A 12727-nucleotide genomic window follows, 5' to 3' on the forward strand; every position below is an offset into this window, starting at 1 on the left:
TTCACCGCCTTCCCAAAGCGGCAGATTGTCCAGCTTGGTGGGTCTGGTTTGGCCAAGCTGGTGTCGGTCGTCGGCATGATTGAATGGCTGGTTTAGTGGTTAGTGTGCCTGGTGACAAAGGCGGCGCTGTAAGTCAGCATAGCATGGAAAGCAAAGCAAGCCTCGTCACAATTCGGCAGATTAGATCGAAATGGGCCACTCGCTCTGACCAAACACAAGAATACCCTCACCAATTTCTGGGTAATGCGATTTCAGGATATTGATCCTTTCTAAGCAGACAATCCATCTGTTTGAAGGGCAGAGTCATTCATCTGCCTGCTACCTTCTTGTTCGCACAGCTATCCAAACCCTCCAACACGGCGAACAATCTCCGAATTCTTGTCAAGTCAACCCACAACTTCCTAGGCATTCCCAATTTCTCTTCCTCCCACCGATCTCTATACACAATTTTTTAAAGCTTGTCAGTGCTACAAACTCGTACAACATCACATCGTATCGCTACAAGCATTTGTTCGAGCCATGGCAACCGCCGATACCTCCTCCTCGGCCATGGCTACAAAGCCTGGTCGTGGTGGTGATGTCCGACCCCAATCCCCTCCTGCCCAGGCCTCGAAGCGCGACAAGAAGCGACAAGTCCTAAGCGAAAAGCTGGCTCTTTTGACCGATCAAATGAGCCGTGATCGCGACAGGAGTTACAGAGAGGAGCTGCAAAAAAATCCAGGTCGACCTCAATCTCGTTGGCCGGGTCGATCCCTACGCCGACCGCCCCCTCGACGAGATCCAGCGCGAGTACCGTGAACTCTCGCAAGCCAGTGCCAATGGCACCGACCGCCCAAACCGCACTCTTCTGGAGATGGCAGGCCCATCGTTCCAGGACTGGGTGCACAACGTTGAGGACTTGATCGAGACTCGTGACTACGATCTGACTAGCCAAAAGGTACAGAACTCCTCTGCTGACAGAATCAATGCGCTGCCCATACTAACCCTACTCCCTCAATAGTACGAATATGAGCGACGATTGCAAGAGAACCATAACACTTGCGCCTACAAGATCGAGGTTGCGAAACGAGAATACAGGGCCCTGTCCGCCACCCTCCAAGACCGTCTTATCAATGCGATAACATCCAAGAAAGCCCGGTTGAGCAGGGAAGAAGGAAGCCTTGGAGATTTCCGACAGCTCAGCGTTGTTCCTGCACCCGAACCAATTCAGCTCACCAACCCCTCCAGCCCTGGCGGCACTCATGCAAAGCGAACCACTCGTCTGCGCCGTGAGATGGAGGAGCAGGCCGGCTATGCGGACAATAAGAAGAGAAAGCGAAATGGCGGCGACGAAGACGGCTCTCCCGCCCCATCCGAAGAGCCCTCGACGGCTCCAACACTACCCCTCTATGGCAGAACGACCGCATCCGAGCGATGCGCAAGGAGACGGGCCCTATTTTACAGCATTGACAAACTCTTTACCGACAAGGAGCTGTCAATGAACTACAACACTGCCGCATTAGCTTCCTACAAGTACCTGCTCACCCGTCGCGACGTCAACGGCAACGTCATAACGCCCCCTGACGATAGTGAGGCTGGCAACGGTGATGCGCATGATGAGGATGAGGAATTGGCAGCCCCGACAATGGAGCGCCAACCTTCGCATGCTACGCGCAGCACCCGTGGCGGACAGAACAACGTGCACAACTTCTTGGATGACAAGGTCCTCGGCATAGAAGGCCTTGCCAACTTCGAGATTGCTGGAAACCTGGATAAGATGGGCACCCAAGAGCCCAAGCTTCCCCATTGATCCACTCTCAATACTCCAAGGCCTATGTGAAATCCGAGTCCAATACGCCTATGGGTCTTAACCAGGACGATGCTCAGCAGGACTTCATGATCATGAATGTGTTCAAGAGCTATCAGCGACAAAAGGGTACGGGGTCCAACATCGATGAACCGAACGGCGGGAGACGGTTACTTGAGAATATGGTCTACAGCCCAGCTGCTCCACGACACGTTGCATACATACAGGGTCAGAGGCCTTCGGTCGAACACCTATCCGAGTCTCTGGGCGTCTCTTCTAGTAGTCTGCGCGACGAGCCTGGGCTTGGCAGCAGCATCCTGAGCGGGCTGGCACCTGGTGTTGTCGCCAACAACCACGCATCTCCCGCTCCGCCCATGAGCCGACAGAGCAGCTATGGAGGCGCGGCGATGTCCCGACAGGGTAGTGGGAGGGGCAAGCGTCGATGTTAGTTAAGAGACATACCCGGTCCGTTCTTGGCGTCGTCGGCGAAATATATATGGGGGATTTTGTTGAAGAAGTACAATGGACATACGGCACAAAGGAGTCATGGTCGAGGGGAAGGGATTTCTGATTTTTCTTACGCGCCTATCATCTGATCGATGCGGCATAGCGAATGGTTTTATGGCATATGGCATGACGCGGGGTTTCTCCCTTTTTACTTTGTTTTTCTATCTCAGGCCGTACGGCACGTTTACCAGTGCGCAACATACCCAGTAGATGCCCAACCTAGGATTTTATACAACTGATTATGATCATTCTGAAAACTATATGAATATTCGCAACAAGATACGAATGCCGATCTGCTCTCATGACTCCTATCTCCCTTGTCCCACACCCACTTAACAAACACTTGCTGGATTATTTCCTCCTTCAGGGCCCAAAAACCAAAGCTCTAACCTCGATGCTCTCCCGCCCCTCGGCATCGGGCCGTGTCCGCGGGTCCTCGAAAGCCGAGTGGGGCGTCCCTGCCGCCCTGGACTTGGCTCTCGCCCGCGGGGCGCAGGCTCTCGCTGTCGAAGCACTCGAGCAGCAGGCGCTCGTCGGGGGTCATGCCGCTCCAGTAGTACCACTTCTGGTCCAGATGGTGGGCTATGGCCGCCGTCTCGCCCGTGTAGCCGCTCGCGTAGCGGTGCTGACGGGGATGGCGTCTTCCTTACGGAACGAGGCGGAGGAGGCGAAGGCCAGGGGGCTGGACTCGACGGGGCCCTTGTTGAGGGACCGCCACACGTTGATGATGCGGTACCGGGTCCCCGCGGCTAAGAGGTCGTCGGCTTCGTCAGGGCAGTGCCGGCGGATGCGCTGCACTACCGACTTGGCGGTCTGGTTGAGCGTGCGTGTAGAGCGCGGGGCGCGGCGGGCGGTGGCGCCGGCGCGTCGGATGGTGTGGTCGAAGATTACGACGCGGGTGGCGCCGGAGACGTGGTGGAGGAGGAGGGCGGTTACTTTGGGGTAGTAATCGTTCGTGATGCTGGTTTCGTCGTCGAAGTCTACTTTTCCTTCTGTAGTAGAGGGGGCAGGCAAGATCGGGAAGAAGGCGTCGTGGTCCAGGGTGAAGTCCGACTCCCGGCCTCGGATGTCGTGGATCTGGACGGGTTGCGGGTTCACGACGAGGTTGCGCTTTGGCTCGCCGGCCGGTGGGGTCGTCGACGTAGTTCACGGGGGTGATGCCGGGGGGCGGGCGGATGGGTGAAGTTTAGGGTGGCGGTTACGGGTCCGCGGGGGGACGGAGGGGGAGGGGGTTATGGCCATGTTTGGGTTTGGGGCTCTAACGGGTTGGGAGTGAGATGCGGATGGGCTTATACGGATGGGCTTGTCAACGGCAGGAAGAGTATGGCTACGATGGTAACTATTGCGTAGTAAGAAGCTGGTAGTCCTTGGCGAGATGATTATTCCAGTTCTTGGATGATACTCGGGTTGGAGGCGTTTATATACATCAAGTCAAACAAATTCGCATTTTTAATCCGAGAAGTAAAGATGAGGAGCTATGATCTGATTTGAGTAGCACATAGATCTCAGGACTATTCGATCAACGATCACGCAATTCGGAGAAGCTGCACTCCTTTATTAAGCTTCATGTTCGGGCTTTGGAGGGGATCTCGATAACTCATTGGCTCATGGTGCCCTACTTACATACTCATCGACAAGAAGGGCGTGTCTCAACCGGATGTCGTCATCTAGTCGTTGGAGTACGTGTCTGCTCTTGGACTTGAATATGTCGTGTTCGTGTATATCACTAGGGCGTATTTCTCTGCTTTGTAACATGAGCGGAACTTAATTCCGCCAAAGGCACATCAGTTTGGCCGACTCCGTACCAAGGGCGGCATGCTCCGTAAAACGGAAGCACTCCGCGATAACCATGACAGTGACAAAGCAGTTGAAACGGGATGTCTTAATGCTGTCTTTCTTATTAATCAGCAGGGTATGTGATGGGATTTGCGGGGCGATATCGCTCTCCCGAAACAGCGGCCGGGGTCGTCTCGTCGTCTTCCAGTTTGTGAGCCGCCTTGCCGCAAGGACAGCACTGGCCTCCCCACATGGCCTCTAAACTTAAGCCAGTTAGCGGCCTAAGAAAAACTGCCAGAGTGGTCCCTGCAGGGACTTAAACTCCCCTCAAGCTATGCCCAATCAGCCAAAGTAAACAAAAAGCCAGGTTTTACGGAGACCGATATTGGGAAATTGGGACGACCAAACCATGTCTCTTATTACCACCCTCGGTCCATATCCGTATCCCACCGTGGCGATACTTGTAGCTTGACGTCTACTCTAATCCTTTGTCATTCGATCTACCTATATTTCACTGTACTTACATTTTCCCATACGACGCGTCCGGATTTCTATGCACGCGCCCTAAACATTCAATGCACCAGGGTGGCGGATCCGCTGGCCTAACATCAACATAGTCGAGTACACCGACAGGCCCCGGGCCCGGCTCTGACATTCTCCATGGCTAGTTACATTGACCTTGGCTCGTCGCCCGATCCGCTCGGCGACGACGACGAGATGGAGCTGCTGCCCACCAGCTCGATGCGACCACCGCCGTCGCGTCGGGCCGCCACCAATCCATCAGCACCGGCCACACCTCGATGCTGTCGGTGCCCGAGACCGTTGACAACAAGTCCCGCTTCAGCTCCTCGCGCATATCGCCCCGCAAACAGACCTTCGAGCTCGACGTCGGCGACGAGCGCTCCCCGCAACGACTGCTCGTCACGGTCGAGGCCAACGAGACGATGGCCAACGCGGCGCAGCGGAGCATCACCAACCGGCGCCTGTTCGGCCCCGCCGCCCCTCCTCGTCGCCCGCGCAGCCGCAGCCGGCGGCGGGAGACAACCACGACGACGATAGTGCCGCTACGGGGCCTCACCGACGACGAAGGCGGCGAACTCGGGAGCGAACTGAACACACCGCGCAAGCGCGGCCGGCCGCTGGGAAGCAAGAATGGCACACCGGCCCTACGGGGCAAGAAGAGGTCCGGCACACCGCTTGCGCGCAGGTCCCCGGCGAAGACGCGGCAGAGCAAGAACCCCGAGTCCGAGATGAGCACGTTCAGCAGCGATGCGCAGCTGGACATGGGCACCGACGGCGTCGATCCCGAAGACGAGCCGACACCGAAGGCCAAACCCACCAAGGCGAGGAAGAATACGCCGGCGGCAAAGAGACTCGGAGGCACACCGGCTGCCGTGGCCTCGAGTAAACCTACGGGGAGGAAGCGAGGTCGCCCGCGCAAAGCGCTTAACCCGGACGAGATGGCTATCCTCACCAGCGGGAGATGGACAACCGGGAGATAAACTCGGACTTGTTATTGCCCTCAGAAGACCCGAGAATGAACGATGCCCCTCAGAGATGGAAGCCATTCCCGAAGCGAACGAACAAAGCTATTCTCGCCATGACTTAGCACCGAGTACGTCTCCGAGAGATGCGCCCGAGGATCCTTCACCGCCACCCAACCAAGAACCCCCGTCAGATAATCAAGACATAGCAGACTTGATTGACCAGCTGGTCCACGACGGCCAAGAAGACGAACCCGAGGACAACATGTCCTACGGCGCAATGCGCGAGGCCGAGAGCGATGACGAGTCCGAAGCCCGGGCCGGAAATGAAAACCAACTTTGGAAGACAGGATACTTTGGCTCATGCATCCGACTTCAGTATGATTGCTGTCGAATCGCTGCCTTCCTTCCAAGCATCCTTCCAAACAAGCCAGAATGGTGGCAGCCGCTTTGGAAACAGTCAACAATCCCGATATTCTCAAAGCGGCGATGAGACGAACTTCATGATTAACCAGAGTTTACGGTCCATGAGAAGTAGCGCACAAGGAGGCCAAGCACATGAGGAAGAAGAACCTGTTCGCCAAGAGAAGTCGCAACTTCCTTCCGACAAACCAGGTTCATCGGTGCAGAAGCCAAGTTCATCGGCAATTGCTTACAGCAGCCCTTCACACTACGTCCTGTCGAGCCCGCAAACTTGGTCTAGAGTCCCAAGAGGCCGAAGCAAACTCCGTTGAGTCGACAAGTATTTGCCAAAAAAGCGACCCCGGCTACAGGCGATTCGTTCTCAAGCATACCGGATAGTGTGCTTCGAGCCGCGACTCCAGGAAAGCTAACGGCGAAACCGGCCAATATGGAACATCCTGAGGCAGAGGACGCCGACATGCGTGACGACTCGTTCTCAGAACTTCCCGACGAAGTGCTGGAGGCTGCAACACCTGGACCATCGACTCGAACAAATACAAACCACGCTGGCGCAGATAACCCAGGAAGCCAACTGTTTTCAGCCGATATCCACTCGATCGCTAATCTCCTAATAATGCATTCGGAATCACGAGACTGCCTACGCCAGACGATACCAATTCCTCGACTACAGGCTCTAAGAACGCTCACGAGGATGAGGCTCGTAACGAGAGTGGAGAACCATCGACGGCAGCGATAAATACGTCCGACTTGAATATTCGTTCCTCGCCGCCAAGGATAGGAGTGCAACATGCTGATGACGTGGATATGGAACAACCTGTACAGTCCGAAGGAAATGCCGTGGGCACACCATCGCCCCATAACAGCAGTCCCTCGCCTCAGTATCCCCATGCAAAGCTGGACTCGCCTGGGCTTGGTGATTTACTCCAACCGCCCATGTCTACCCGAAGACCTACTCTGTCGCCAATAGTCCGTGTCGGGAGGAGCCTGCAGCACGTCATGTCTGACAGATCTTCGCCAGAAGGCCGAGAGAGTAGCCTTGGCAGCCCTTTCCGCAGGTCAAGGAGCGACTCACGCCAATCCTCCGTACAAAAATCACCCATAAATGAGAGGCACGAATCCTTCCACCAATCCGCTTCGAAGTCGGTCTTCAACCCGATTGCCTCCTTGGCTCAGAGTATTAGAGCCAACTTTAGCCAGGTGTCGCAGCGTGGACCCGCGCCTTCCATGAGAGGGAAGAGTGGATGATCCATTTGGCCCTGATAGTCTCAGGTGCCGCCTGCACCCGACTCGTTCAACAAGTCCGCGACTGGTGCGCTGCCAAGCAGAAGTCGGAGGCATACGATACAATCGGCGCCGCAGACGGAACCATTCCCTACACTTACAAGCTCTGCCAGGGCCGACCCGCCGAGTGAGGCTTTTCCAGAGTGGACCGGTGAGGATAGCAGCCCGACTGCACAGAGAATAAGGCGCATGTCTGCGCCAAGACCGGTCGGATCTATGAACTCCAGCAATCTCTTCGGTACTCGTGGGCCCAACACCAGTCGAGTGGAGGAGGTTGAAGAAGATGTTGCAAAAGAGGAAGAGGTCGAGGATGAACAACTACAGAGCGACATCCATGGCGATGTCCAATACGAGGATCAGCAACCACAGGGTGACGACAACGGCGACGCCCATTACGAGGATGAACAGTATGTTTCCGAGTCGGAGCAAGATCGGTTCGAAGGTGAAGATGATATGCCTTATGACGAGGAGTCGAACCGTGAACCAATAAACGAGGAGGAGGAGAGGAGGAACAAGATGCTGTTAACGACCAGCTGCAATCGGAAGCAAACGGTGACGAACAAGGCCAGGAGCGAGCCGAAGAAGAGGAAGAAGAAGACCTCGAGCAAAGTGTAGAGAGGGGCGTATCAGAGGATGGCAGAGCTGACGAAGAAGCTAACCGTGATGATAACATGGAGGAAGAGCAAGGTTTCGATGAGAACACGCAATCACAGCATGACTTTGATGAGAGTCTGGAGTCGCAACCTAACTTCAACGGGGGTGACAACGGAATGGACTTATGGGATATCGAAGCATCTCGGCCAACTCCCAAATCAACCAAGTCAACCAAGCTTCTTCGAGCTGAAAAGCGGGCTCGCAGGCACTCCCAGGTAGATATCATAGCACGGTCATCTCAATCTCGGGAGGCGTCCTTGCTGCATAGCTCAACCGACGGTGCCCCCTCTCGGCGTGTCAAGGTTCCGAGTCCTTGGAAGAAGAACACTCGGCGATTAATCTACCAAGACGACTTCCCGAGCCCGGCTCACATCGAGATGGATGGCAGCACTCAGAGCGAATCCGCCGAGGAAGAGTTCTCACTCATTGCCCAACTTACAGCTCAAGACGAAACTCTCAGGCCCCAAGAGGAGATGCGATCTGAACCTCAAGTAATGCCGCAAAAGAGCTCCAGAGAGGATAGCGAGCAGGAGATTCCCGGTCTCCTCAGGAGGAGTTCCCAGTACAGATGGAAAATGAAATGTCTCCGGAGCAGCCAACACCTTTGCCCGCCCCCTGAGCCTGCCAAGGAATCCGAAGATTACTCGCTGCTTGCCCAGCAGAAGCAAGATGCTGCCAAGGCACCGGAGAAGCCCGCCAGGAAATCAGGCTTCTTTGGAGCGTTTGATATAATGTCCTTCTTTTCGTCTCCGGCGCCTCTTCCAACGACTAATACTCCAGGCGGAGCCGCCCCTGAGACTGCTACCAGGCCGATTCCGAAGCCATTTGTTCGGGCCCTCAGCTAATTCCAGTGCGGCAAAGTCCCAGCCGGAAGAGCCTCAATCAGCGCTTCGCGCAACGGGTCTCTTCCCGCCTATTCCGCAGAAGCAACTGTTTCGCCCCAGTCCAGAACGCCAAACAAACTTATTCCGTTCCAGCCCAGAACGCCAGACAGAAGAACGCCAGGCAGACTTTTCCTCTCCGGGCACAGCACTCCGATCTGGTGATACGGTTCCTGATACGTACGCTGAAACGCCTTCGACGCCGGAACGAGAGGAATTCCCTCATATACCTCAGAAGCAGAACTTCACACCCCAATCGGGCCGTTCACGCAATACTGCCTCGCTTTTCACACCAAGCGTCGCACCTACGAACCCCGAAACACCATCGCAGGGCTGAAGAAGATGATGCTTCGGACCGGGAAGAGCAGGATTACTATCTGCGTGAACAGGAATCGGACGACTACGAAGGTGATGACGCTGGCGGTCATGAGGATTCTGTAATGACTATTGAGTCGGAGTACGAACGTTTACCTCCTCGAGAGGAACCGAGCAGATGGGATAAGACCGCATCGCCGTCAAAGTCGTGCCTCCGATCGCCTCTGAAACCGAAGACGCCAGGCCGGGTTGTCGAGTTTGCTGGCGGCAATAATCATAATAATAATAGTACCGTGAGCCCGTCGGAGCAAATTGAGACATGGATGATGGGTCGTCAGGCGCTTGGTACGGCCGGAATGGGAGGCAACAGCTTGGACCAGGGCCAGGGTCGTCCGCATCCGCAGTTCGTGGACTACGAAGACGAAGAGGAGCCCGATGACAAAGAGAACTCGCCTTCGCCGCCCAAGGAGGACAACTACTTCCCGCCTCATTACGCAGGCCCTAACAATGGTCAGCGTGCTATGAGCCCGGCCAAGCCGATGGCGGCGCCACCCAACATCAAAATGCCGGCGACCACCATCTTCAGGGCCCCCAATAGCCAGGGCCAGAATGCCGCGAATGTGGCCAAGCCTCCCATTACCCTTCAAACCTTCTCACGCGCCGCTTTTGCCACTACTAATGGTGGTGGCGCTGCTGCCACTAACACTGGCATCGGCCGCACAAATGACACCAGCGGCACAAAGGACACCGGCAACACAAACGGCGCCGTCAGCACGAACGGCACTAGCAGTACGGAACGGCACCAACAGCACAAACGACACCGAGAACACCCTAACCTGGCTCAAGTCGCACTGGATCCACCTCGATGAGCTCCTCCAGCTCCGCCGCAACGACCCGGCCAAGTTCCGCCAGCGTCAAACGAAGGCCCAAAACCAGAGCCAGAGCGCGAGTGAAGAAGTCCCCGCCTCCGCGGCGCTGCTCGGTAAGGAGGTCAGCGCCCAGGGCGAGCGCATCCTCCTCGAGCCCTGGCACCTTGAGATCGTCGACACGTTCCGCGCCGAGGTCGGCCGTGACCGGTGCTGGGACGAGAAGACGCTCGCGAAGCGGCTGTTTGCGCTCATCGTGGGCGAGGAGCGGCGGCGGCGTGGTATTGTGATGGGCAAGGGCAAGGGCAAGGGGAAGCAGGTTGTTAGGACTTGAGGTGCTTACTGCATCAAAGAAGATGAAGATGGAGGATTATTGCATCGCTGTGGAAATGGACGTTTTGCTTGTTTGATTACTTGTTTTCTTTCGTTTGACTCGGCTGGAGATACCCGATTCGCGCATTGGCAGCATTTGGTGTATTCCCATTTACAAACGGAGTCGAGCATGAATGCTTTTTGCAGATAAGACATACAATACAGCATAGGGGGCCGGCGTTATTACTATAGGGATTACAGAAAGGGGTATGTTCGGTTTGGTTCTAGGGGGGTAAAAACAGGAGTTTCTAAACTTGAGTCTTCAGAGACCATATACACAGATTGCGGCTGTATAGTTTAGTGCCTGGATAAACGTGACCACGACAATACACAATTCCACGATGACATCAAATTACTCTTTTTCTCATATTCATCTACGCGAAAGTGTGGACGTCGTGACCTTGCTTGTCATTTCGGTCTATTCATCTAGTATTACACAGTTGCTCTGCGTAGTCCTCAGACCCAACCAGCTGTTCCACATAAGCAGCTGGCTTGTTGTTCCCAGAAGATTTGAGCTTGAGCTTTCGTCTCTTTTCATCCACGCCCCTTTCCTGCCATCCGCCATATTTCGCTTTAGCCCAGTAGTAGTGCCACCACTCCCCTCTTACTCCAGCATTGAAGCCTGATTGGTGTACAAAAACGTCCACGACGTTGCCCAGCTTCTCGATGGTGTTGAGGGCGGCGTCGTAGCTCTCGTCGCGTTGCGTCTCGTCGAAGATGATGAGGCAGCCGGCGCCCTGGTCGAGGACGCCGATGATGACCTTGTCGAGGATCATCTGGGAGAGCTTGCGCTCGATCTGCTGGTTGTCGAGGCCGACGAGCTTGGCGATGTGGGAGATCTCGACGCGGCTGAAGGGCTCGATGACCTTGATGAGGTTCTGCTCGAGCATGGCGTCGTAGAGGCGGCGCAGGTGGTTGCGGATGAAGGCGTCGCTGCCGAGCTCGTACTTGTAGGCCGCGAGGGCGCGCTCATACTCGTCGAGGGAGCGGTGCGAGTGGGCGCGCGCGATGGCCTTCATGGCCTCGAGGTTCTGGCCCGCGTACTTCTGGGCCTGCTTCGACGTCATCAGGTTGTTGACGTCGTCGACCAGGTTCAGCATGATCTTGCACAACAGCATGTACTGCAGCGCCGCCGTGGCCTTGAGGCCCTCGTCCTGCGTGTGGTAGCCGTCGAGCGCCTCGATGAAGTAGGAGAAGGCCGTGTTGAAGTCCTGGTCCATGGTGTGCAGCATGCCCGACTGCATGTCGAGGTCGGCCTGCAGCAGCGGCGGCGTGTAGACCGAGGCGGCGCTGGTGCGGGCGCTCGTCAGAGCGGCGCCGGGACTTGGAGGTGTTGCCGAGGGCGTGATAGACGCGCGACTCGAGCAGCTGCACCTTAACCAGCACCAGCTTGTCGTCGAGACGCTTCAGCTCGCGCAGCAGGCCGTTGATCAGCGTCAGGGCCTCGTAGTAGGACAGCTTGGCCATGTAGAGGGTCACGAGGCGGGTCTCGAGGTCCTGGCGGAGGAAGGTGCGGCGCTCGGAGGTGGCCCATTCTATACATGACTTGGTGATGGAGATCTGGATGTCGGTCGTGTTGGGGATCTTCTCGAAGAGATCTAGTAGCTGACGGACTGTGAGAGGTGGCAACCACTTGTTGTTAGCAACGTGGTCTCCATATTAAGGCTCGTGCGGTGGTGTTGCCTACCCAGCTTGGCTGTCTTTGCCTTTGCAAAAGAAGAAAGTACTGTTCTGCTTGTTGTGATAAGATCTACTAGGCCTTGGGAGTTCCTGGTGATTTGATGATGCCATCGGTTAGCCCTGCCACTTCCGCATTGATATATCCAAACAAGCAAACCTACTTCTGGTCCCGGTACAGCTCGCCCAGGCTGATCAGAGCTGTCTCGTACTCCTTGATGGAGGCATCGGAGGTAATGGACGGGGGCTTCGAAATGATGTCCTTGTAGAGAGCTTCGGCTTTCCGGGGGTCGGTGCTGGCGATTTCTTGGGCCTCCTTGACGGCCGACTTGCCGGTAGCAGCAGCCATATTGATAACAAGTATGTCTACTGCGACTGCCTTTCTGTGTTTTTGGACTGCCGGGGTAGTGGTAGATCGTAATGCGACGTGTGTGTTGTGAGTCGTTTGTCGAGAATGGGCGTTGGTGTTTGGTATGGTCGGGTCAAGCTGGCAGACAGGCTGGGCTGGTTGGAGGTGAGCTAATGGATTGATGGTTGAGCTATGCCATGCAGCCTTGCCAGGGCCCTCTGCTCGCTAGGTTGCCGCGCATACGACACAAAGCCCACTAATCAATCGCCGCAATTGGGGGGTAGCTACTCCGTCAGTGAGGGAGCTCCAGCTGAGATCAGCACGTGACCCAGCTAACCTTCAGGCTTCATCAGTGC

General features: G+C 55.9%; 6 protein-coding genes across 6 annotated transcripts; 4 read left to right on the plus strand and 2 right to left on the minus strand.

The window, feature by feature from the left end:
- Positions 1-549: 549 nt before the first annotated feature.
- On the plus strand, positions 550-1789 carry PG994_001166 (deacetylase complex subunit Sds3; the record flags this gene model as incomplete). The annotated part of the gene is made up of 3 exons (XM_066852575.1): positions 550-676; positions 699-937; positions 1001-1789. 3 exons carry the CDS (start codon positions 550-552, stop codon positions 1787-1789), a joined length of 1155 nt encoding a protein of 384 aa, XP_066720716.1.
- A 50-nt stretch (positions 1790-1839) lies between these two features.
- PG994_001167 (nif-specific regulatory) lies at positions 1840-2235 on the plus strand (the record flags this gene model as incomplete). Its single annotated transcript, XM_066852576.1, has 1 exon — positions 1840-2235. One exon carries the CDS (start codon positions 1840-1842, stop codon positions 2233-2235), a length of 396 nt encoding a protein of 131 aa, XP_066720717.1.
- Positions 2236-2678: 443 nt separating this feature from the next.
- PG994_001168 (methyltransferase) lies at positions 2679-3535 on the minus strand (the record flags this gene model as incomplete). The annotated part of the gene is made up of 3 exons (XM_066852577.1): positions 2679-2875; positions 2944-3409; positions 3512-3535. The coding sequence occupies 3 exons, from the start codon at positions 3533-3535 to the stop codon at positions 2679-2681; spliced, it is 687 nt and encodes a 228-aa protein (XP_066720718.1).
- A 1334-nt stretch (positions 3536-4869) lies between these two features.
- On the plus strand, positions 4870-5571 carry PG994_001169 (uncharacterized protein; the record flags this gene model as incomplete). Its single annotated transcript, XM_066852578.1, has 1 exon — positions 4870-5571. One exon carries the CDS (start codon positions 4870-4872, stop codon positions 5569-5571), a length of 702 nt encoding a protein of 233 aa, XP_066720719.1.
- A 55-nt stretch (positions 5572-5626) lies between these two features.
- On the plus strand, positions 5627-10307 carry PG994_001170 (uncharacterized protein; the record flags this gene model as incomplete). The annotated part of the gene is made up of 8 exons (XM_066852579.1): positions 5627-5931; positions 6355-6549; positions 6609-7173; positions 7246-7699; positions 7753-8644; positions 8763-8972; positions 9124-9874; positions 9954-10307. 8 exons carry the CDS (start codon positions 5627-5629, stop codon positions 10305-10307), a joined length of 3726 nt encoding a protein of 1241 aa, XP_066720720.1.
- A 460-nt stretch (positions 10308-10767) lies between these two features.
- On the minus strand, positions 10768-12371 carry PG994_001171 (uncharacterized protein; the record flags this gene model as incomplete). The annotated part of the gene is made up of 4 exons (XM_066852580.1): positions 10768-11635; positions 11670-11958; positions 12033-12115; positions 12187-12371. The coding sequence occupies 4 exons, from the start codon at positions 12369-12371 to the stop codon at positions 10768-10770; spliced, it is 1425 nt and encodes a 474-aa protein (XP_066720721.1).
- Between the last annotated feature and the right edge of the window lie 356 nt (positions 12372-12727).

This window comes from Apiospora phragmitis (genome assembly GCF_038363925.1).
Source record: "Apiospora phragmitis strain CBS 135458 chromosome Unknown utg000002l:1.0-5516284.0:1.0-5523493.0, whole genome shotgun sequence".
Classification (NCBI taxonomy): domain Eukaryota; kingdom Fungi; phylum Ascomycota; class Sordariomycetes; order Amphisphaeriales; family Apiosporaceae; genus Apiospora; species Apiospora phragmitis.